This window comes from Camelus ferus, chromosome 15, assembly GCF_009834535.1.
Source record: "Camelus ferus isolate YT-003-E chromosome 15, BCGSAC_Cfer_1.0, whole genome shotgun sequence".
Lineage (NCBI taxonomy): Eukaryota > Metazoa > Chordata > Mammalia > Artiodactyla > Camelidae > Camelus > Camelus ferus.
In genome coordinates this window covers 25339729-25348750 of record NC_045710.1, presented here as the reverse complement: position 1 = coordinate 25348750, position 9022 = coordinate 25339729, and the positions used below count along the sequence as shown (strand labels likewise).

Below are 9022 nucleotides of genomic sequence, written 5' to 3'. Positions count from 1 at the left end.
TCCAGAAGTCAGACTCAGATACACAACTGTATGTGGGGCATCTCCACTTGGAAGTCCATGGGCACCTCTGTTCTTAGATTGATTGATTGATTGACTGATTAATTGATTGATTTAATTGATGTATAGTCAGTTTACAATGTTGTGTTAATTTCTGGTGTACAGCATACTGATTCAGTTATATATATAATATATATATATACACTTATATATATAATATAATATAATATAATATAATATAATATAATATAATATATACACCTTTTCATATTCTTTTACCTTAGGGCTATTACAAGGTATTGAATATATTTCCCTGTGCCATACAGTAGGACTTTGCTGTTTATCTATTTTGTATATACTGGTTACTATCTGAAATAGGAAATACCTATTTCCAAATTCAAGAGATGTTTTTCAGCCTTTATGCTGCTTGACCTATTTGAGGCATTGACAGTTCGACCTCTGAAAATAGCCTCTTACCTCTGCTTTCACGGCACAGCACTCCTGTGATATTCCTCCTCTCTCTCTGGCTACTTCTCCTTCACAGCCTCCTCTTCCTCTGCCTCATGCTTGAATGCTGGCTCTGCCCGAGGCTCAGTCCCAGGCCTTCTGCTCTTCTCACCTGTCACACTCCCGCATCTCAGTACTGCCTTGGCAATGGCTGTCATCTCTATGCTATCATTTTAGAAATCTTTATCTCTACCTCTGTAAGCCTAACTTTGAGCTCCAAACACATTTACCCTACTGTCAACCGTACACTCATTCAACTCACTAATATTTATTGAGCATGTATATGAACTATGTGCAGTGATATAGGCTCTACACATCTTCATTCAGATGTCTGAGGCACCTAAAACTCAGCCCACGCAGATAATGCAGTGATCTTCACCTCTCCTCCATGACCTATGCACACGTCCAGGGTTCTCCATCTCAGGAAATGACATGATTGTCTTCCCTTTGCCAGAGCCAGAAACATCTGACCCTCAACTCCTCATCTGCACACCCAGTCATTTACTAAATCCTATTGATTCCACTTTTTATGTATCTCTTAAATGTGTCCAATTCTCTCCATTTCCACTAGCACTCCTGACCTGGCCATCTTTGTTCCTGGACTACAGCCTCCTAACCAGACTCCTTGTCTCAGACTTGCCCCATCACACACACAAACCTTCCATCTACTCTCCACATGGTAGCCAGAACACTCTTTCTCTAGTGTAAATCTAATCACGCCACTCCCCAGATTTTAACCCTTTCATAGGAATTCCTTTTGCCCTTGAGATAAAGAGGAAGCTCTTTAAGATGTTGTCAAAGCTGTCCATGATCTGGCCTGCTTAGCTCCTCAGCCTCACTTCTGCTGTTTCTGCTCTGCAGGCCCCAGATGGTTCTCTCTAGCTTATAATCTTCCCCACCTGCTGCTACCTCCACCTCGAAACACCTCTCCTCTTGCCCTTGTTTGACTAATTCTACTCAACCGTCAGGTCTCTGTGGGAATGTTACTTCCTCTAAGAAGCCCTCCCTGACGCACAGACGTGGCACTGTTCCCTGGAACATCCCCGGCATGCCATACAGCACGCATGCTCCCCTGCAACCACTTATGTAAAAGTCAGTGTTCCTAGACAGGCCGAATGTTCCATGAAATCAGGGATCCTGGCTATTTACACCATCTGTGCCTCACAGAGCAACAAGCACACAGTAGGAGCGCAATAAATATTTGTCCAGTGGGTGAATGATTTATTGGTACTATAATAAACTAGATCCTATTAAGTTTGTCCTTTACAATCTGGAAACATCATGAACTGATTTTAATGCATTTAATTCGTGTTGATAGATTACTCTGTGATGCTCTATGATGCAATGGTTGAGGACAGAGTCCAGAGGATGCCTGCTTTGTTTCAAATCCAGCCTCTCCCTTTACTCACTGCATGCCTTGGGCAGCCACTACCTTCCCTGTGCCTCTCTTTCTCCATCTGTCCCATGCTGTGTTGAGGATGAGTCAATATGTATAAATCAGTTAGAATAGTGCCTGGCACAACTTACAGAAACACTATGTCAGTAAGAGTTATTATTATTTTGCGATTCTTTTCATTTAAACAATTATAAACTCCCTTGATCATTAGGGATAGATTCCAAAGATAAGGAATTTCAAATAAAGTGGAAACATCAGGGGTGGACTGTGTTGTTAAAAGCCCATTAAAAACACCTGGCACAGTACTGAATGCATAAATAAATTTAAAATATTTAAAGTTCTTAAATAGTCAAAACAAAGGAAAATGAAAATTAAGATATAGAAAGTAATTAAAAATAGGTTCATAATAGAATAGGGATTTAATGATTTGTGTTTTTAAAAATTATGACACAAAACTAGTTTTAAAATTAGAAGCTTGTGCTTGCTTCAGCAGCACATATAATAAGAAGTTTTCCTACACTTTTTAAAAATCTATAAATAATATACAGAAATAAAATGAAAAGTATTTAGAAATAACATGTATTTCTAAAAAGAGAATCAAGAGTATTTGTTTTAAATGATAGGAAAATGCATCTTCCTCTTCTTCTGCGCTGCCTACAGAGGTGACAGCCATCTCCTAGTCGGCATCATGGCCGCCCTCAGACCCCTCGTGACGCCCAAGATCGTCAAAAAGAGGACCGAGAAGTTCATCCGGCACCAGTCAGACCGATATGTCAAAATTAAGCAGAACTGGCGGAAACCCAGAGGCACTGACAACAGGGTGCGCAGGAGATTCAAGGGCCAGATCCCGATGCCCAGCATCGGCTATGGGAGCAACAAGAAAACAAAGCACATGCTGCCCAGCGGCTTCCGCGAGTTCCTGGTTCACAACGTCAAGGAGCTCGAAGTGCTGCTGATGTGCAACAAATCTTACTGTGCTGAGATGGCTCACAACGTCTCCTCCAAGAACCGCAAAGCCATTGTGGAAAGAGCAGCCCAGCTGGCCATCAGAGTGACCAATCCCAATGCCAGGCTGCGCAGTGAAGAAAATGAATAGACAGCTCATGCACATCGTATTTGTGTTAATAAAACCATGAAACTCAAAAAAAGAAAAACAAAAAAAAAAAGAAAAAGAAAGAAAAAAGAAAAATGCATCTTCCAAACTAAAACTAAGCATTATTTATAAGCTTATGCAGGAAAAGCACTAGATTAAGGGAGACTTAGCATGAGAGACATTCTCCCTTATTTCCATAAGATACAGAGAGAGCCTGGAAGAGAAACCAGATTTCAATCCCCCTAGACTAAATCAATACACAATTTCTGGCAGCATCCAAAATATGGCACCGATTCAGAACTTGGCAAGATATTAAGGAAGGGAATGACTAGAACCCAAATCACTGCATCAGCTAGAGGGTGAAGAGGAGGGCTTTGATCACACAGAATCCAGTCAAAACCCACACTTATTAGATGCGGAATGTTGTCAGAGTGACTTACTTATCTACACCTCAGTGTTCTCATCTGTAATTTGGATATAAAGACATACTTACTTCTAGGACTTTTTGCATAAGTTAGTTAATATCTGTAATGTACTGCACAATGCTTAGCTCATAATAAACCCTTAAAAAGTGTTTACTATTACTGTATTCATCACACTGATTTTCACTGTACCCTAAGTGGTGCCTTCCTATATACCTGTAAGCATGTGCATCATTTGTGGAATTATTTAATATTTGGGTTTACTTGTATTTATACTGAGAAGAAGCCTCAGTTTTAGAAGTAACAAAACTTGAGAATCCATTTTAGCTGCTTCACGTACAGGAAGTGAAACTTGAAGTGGGCAGTATTAACATCCTTGGCTTCAGTTTCCTCATCTTACAGATAGAATAAGACTTACTTTGCTGGGTTGTAATAAATATTAAGTGATACAATTTGTGTAAAGCTCCAGACATGAAATGATGTTTCATGAACAGCAACAATATTATAGGAACTAAAGAGAGAGGAGACGAGTGTTCCATTGATAGTTTACTTGTATATATTAAAATGGAAATTCCAGTGAAAGAAAGGTTATTTCAAATTGATGCCAGTTCACCAGCAGACAAAAAATCCCTGGTGACATGACTCTAGGTTGCCATCTCCAATGACTGGGATACCCTGGTGTGCTAATTAGAAAATATTTTAACACTTGAAAAAAATAAGGCATTTGAGTATTTCAGCAGCATAGAAAAGAAGCCCTCCTTAGTATGATTTGCCATAATGATATATTTATCAGAAGCAGTTCACCTTATCTGCTGCAGAATGCTCTTTGATGTCATTAACCTACAGAAATAATTATAGGAAAGTGATGCAAGGCTATTCAAAGAGTGAGGCGACAAAGGGCTTTCCTTCACTCCTGAAGGCTACATCAATTGACGCAGTAAACAACAGTCCTCCGGAATCCAGGAAGTAAGAAATCAGAGAGCACCTGACACAAAGGTCCTCAAAAATTCTTCTGATCTCTTACATTAATCACATTAATATGGATGCTTGGAATGAGGACAATGAGTAATTGTTTTATAATGCAACTTTTCTGCAAAACTACAAAATCCACAGATCTAAAAATCTAAATGATATTATAAATAATGATCAATGTGCTCCTTGTTGACTCTGGAGGAGATAGTTTGGGTTGAATAGGAAAAATACTGTACTTGGATTCAGGATACTCAAGTTCAAAACCCCAGTCTGGCACTTCCAGCTGAATGAACACTGCGGCTCACCAATCTGCCCAGGTATTTCCTCCCCCCTAGAATAAGAACGCGATGACCTCAGCGTCTTGTTGTGAAGATTACAGGAGAAAAAGTATATTCATCACTGGCTCAAAATAGAAGCTACTATCAGTTCAAATAATTATTAAATGAATCAAAGATTACTCTTAATATAAAATAATAATAATTATAGTAGCTAACATTTACTGTTTATTTACGACATACCAGCTGCCGTACTAAATATTTTAAATTAATTATCTCATTTTTTCCTTACCGTATTATCTAGCAATCCCACTCTTGGGCATATATTCAAAGGAATGAAAATCAGGAACTCAAAGAGATACAAGCACTTCCATGTTCACTGCAGCTCTATTTCACAGTAACTATGATATGGAAACAACCTAAATGCCCATTAATGGATCCATGGATAAATAAAATATGGCATTTACATACAACAGAAGAATATCCTGCCTTTAAAAAGAAGGAAGTCCTGCCATAACAACATGGATGAACCTGAAGGACATGATGCTAAGTGAGATAAATCCAGTCATGAGAGACAAAGGCTGCATGATTCCACTTACATGAGGATCTAACATAGGCAGACTCACAGAAACAGAGAGTGGAATGGTGGTTGCCAGAAGCGAGGGAAAGAGAGGAGTGGGGAGTTGCTGTTTAATGCATATAACATTTCATACATGCAAGACGAACAGGTTCTAGAGATACGCTGTACCATAGTACCTGTAGTTAACAAACAATACTGTACCGTGCACTTAAAATTTTGTTACAAGGGCAGATCTCATGCCAAGTGCTCTTAACACAACAAAAAGGAAAAATAAAAAAGAACTGTGAGGAAAGTTCTATTATTCTCTTCTCTCATTTGAAAAACAGGTGTAGAGAGGTTAAGTAACCAGTCTAAGGTTCCACAGAAGTTAAGTGGCCAAACCCGGGTAAGACACAAGTTTTTCTTACATCAGAGCCTATGTGTCTCCAAATTATTGGTTTTCAAATTATTTCTTAACAGCAGAACCCTTTATGCAAGTGAAATATGCGTAGAGAGCCCACATACACAGACCAGATAAAAACTAAGAGACCTGGATTTGATCAGGGACTGAGAACTCTACCCCTCACGGTAGCCTTAGAAACACCTCAGACAAACCTTAGGACTCAACAAAACAGCATGAAAGTCATTGCTACAATGATCACATCTTTTTCACATTTATGATTGTGACAGTTTGCAACCTGCTGGAAAAATCTATGACAAGTAATAATTTGTCATGTTTCTAAGGTACCAATTTGAACCTTGCATTGCAAAACTGTCGGAAACAAGTCATTTAGCAGGTAAGTGAGCTTTTTAGAAACATGAGAATATGTTCAGGTTACACATGATTTATGGTACACACATGATCCAGGAGAAAGCCAGGTGCCTGGGCAAACATATCCCTGCTCATGAATCAGGAGATACCTGAAGAACTGGGACATGGACTATGGACGAAATGTTTAGAGTCTATAATACCTGATTACTGCAAACTGGCAAAGTATGACTTTGATCTTTTTTTTTTTCAGTGGAGGTACTGGGGATTGAACCCAGGACCTCATGCATGTTAAGCACACACTCTACCACCGAGGTACACCCTCTCCCCTGCCCCTGAGGTATGTCTTTGACTTTATTGCTAATGAGTAAGGAATGTCACATTACTCAGTATAGTGCTCTTCAATCTTTCCTAGGGTTGCCAGACCTAACAAAAATATAAGATACTAAGTTTAATTTGAATTTCGGATAAATAACAAATGCCCTTTTTAACAATAAGTATATTCCAGGTATTTCATGGCTCAATACTAAAAAATTATTCATTGTCAATTTCCTTAAAGTATTTTTTTATTGTATATGCTTACTTAGGAAGCCAGATTATTAATAGTTAACAGTAATAAAATCCATACACATAGACTTTTTAAATAAATTGGTTCAGGCAAATGGCAATATAAAAGATAAATTATAAATAACACAGAAGTGAAAAAGAAAATCTAGTAATTAAGAATAAAATTGTGTGGACAGATTAGCACATTACACACAGCTGAGAAAAGAATTGGTGGGCCTGAAGATGATATTAAGAAATTGTCCACAGACAAAGAGTTGGGAAATATAAAAGAGGAGTTCAGGGGAGGATACAGCTCAGTGGTAGAGTGCGTGCTTAGCATGCATGAAGTCCTGGGTTTGATCCCTAGCACTTCCGCTAAATAAGTAAATAAAGAAATAAAAATAAACCTACTTGCCACCCTCTAAAAAAACTAAGCTTAAAAAAAAGACATCAAGGGCAGATAAGAATGATCTATGATTATTTAATCATAGTTCCAGAAGGAGAGAATATAAATAATAATGAAGCAATATTTGGAGGGATAGTAGCTGATAATTTTTAAGAGCTGATGAAAAATATCAGTAATTAGATGGAGCAACTCACATGCTCTCAAGAAGGGTAAGTGGAAAGAATTCATACCAGTTTTATACCAGACGTATAGTACCGAAACTACAGAACACCCAAGACATTATCATATCATCTTGGCATATGTTATAGTAAAGAAATGTAAATTTTGCATTGAGTCACAGGTGAATCCTAGGACTCAGAAAAATAAAACTTTCAAAGAAGGGGAAATATAATTTCATGGCTAGAAAACCAAAAAATGAAAATAATCACCCAACTGGAAGATGATTAAATTTTTGTTTTTAAATCATCACTCCAATCATGAAGAATATAATTGAAAAGGGTAAGATACTTAGAAGGAAAACATATCGGTGAAGATTAAGAACTTGATACTCAAGAGTTTAAAACATGTAGTTTTTTTTTTGTAAATGAGCAGACACTTGGCCCTTTAGAAACCCTGGCTTCTTTATGAAGATTTTTGTTGTTGTTGTTACACTTCAGTATCTCATAGCCCAACAGTAAAATAGTTTCTAATTATCTACATAATCCACTTGAAAACATTGAAAAGCTCGCTGATTTTTCACCTAGTTTTGAAGGAAGGAATTGGAAACCATGGGTTCTTGAAGACTATTACTCACCCCACTGCTATATATATTATTAATCTTTGTGGTTTGTAGCTTTGAAATTCCTTTTGTTTTCTGTTTTTCCCCCTAACACCAAAGGCATCCTGGTGGTCCCTTTATAGCATGTAAATACTTTGTTTCTTACCAGCACATGACCCTGCTATTTATCAAAGCTTAGAAATAATCTGACTTGAGGCGGACTTTCCTCCAAAGTAAAGGCAGGTACAGAGATGGAATGAATAATAAGGATGGATGTATATTGACATCATCATGCATTTACTCAGCTTCAGTTGAGCAAAACGTTCAATGCTAAACACTGGAAAGGTAGACAGAGATGTACAATTGCTGAGCCACCGGAAAATTCACCTCACTGGTTTACATTTTCTGACCCTACCTCTGATGGAGAATGAGTATGTGCAACATTCCCATGAAATTCTCTTCTGCTTTGTGTAAAAGCACTACCAATGACATTGCTTCATTGCCCCATGTCCCTTTTGGGGACCCCCACATAAAAAACGTCTTCTAGAATTTAATACCAAGAAACATTAAGTGCCTAAATGTCCAACAATACAGAAATGTGTAAATAAATGATGACATTTTCACATGACAGAGTATCACACAAGCATTAAAATGATACTTTGAAGACTATGTGGAAATATGAAAAATGTTTATGACATTAGTGAATAAAACAACACAAAATGACATCTACACTGTGATTGCAAACATATAAAATATATTCAAACAAGAGAAGAATGAACATTCAAAGGTAAATTAGGAGTGGAATGATAAGGTTTTCCCCTCTCTTGAAACACATGCATAGAGTGGTGCAAAAATATATATATATTGGTGGAAAACTTTATTCTCACAAAGTCTGATGTTTATTCCTCATGATTCTCTTTTTACCTTGGGAACAGGGAAGTTCAGAGCGGTGTGTCATATTTAGTAACAAGTATTATATTAGCACTTATGGCTGGTATATTTTCCTCCTTTTCCGAAGTTTGTATTCTATTTTATCTCTTTAGAAGGACTGAATGCAAAGAAAAATAAACACATTTGACATCCTTATCTTCAAATAGCTAGTAATATGTTTAGACATATATTTGATGTAGTTAGAGATCCCAAGAAATACATTACGATTGGACTGAGGTTTTGCTCTATTTGGAAAAACAGCACTGAGGAGGGGGCCTCCCTTCAGGGCATCTTCTCACAAATTACATGATGTTGTAACACAGTACTGGAGATCACTTGGTTAAGGTGTTTTTTTTTCCTGATTCCTGCACTGTAAATTACTATTTTCCCCTT

General features: G+C 37.6%; 1 protein-coding gene across 1 annotated transcript; it reads left to right on the top strand.

The window, feature by feature from the left end:
* Positions 1-2554: 2554 nt before the first annotated feature.
* Positions 2555-3039, top strand: LOC102508975 (60S ribosomal protein L32). Its single transcript, XM_006192754.3, has one exon. It carries the CDS (start codon positions 2589-2591, stop codon positions 2994-2996), a length of 408 nt encoding a protein of 135 aa, XP_006192816.1. The 5' UTR covers positions 2555-2588; the 3' UTR covers positions 2997-3039.
* The last annotated feature ends 5983 nt before the right edge of the window (positions 3040-9022 follow it).

Coding starts and splice junctions, on each gene's coding strand:
- LOC102508975 (XM_006192754.3), top strand. CDS start 2,589: ATGGCCGCCCTCAGACCCCTCGTGACGCCCAAGATCGTCAAAAAGAGG.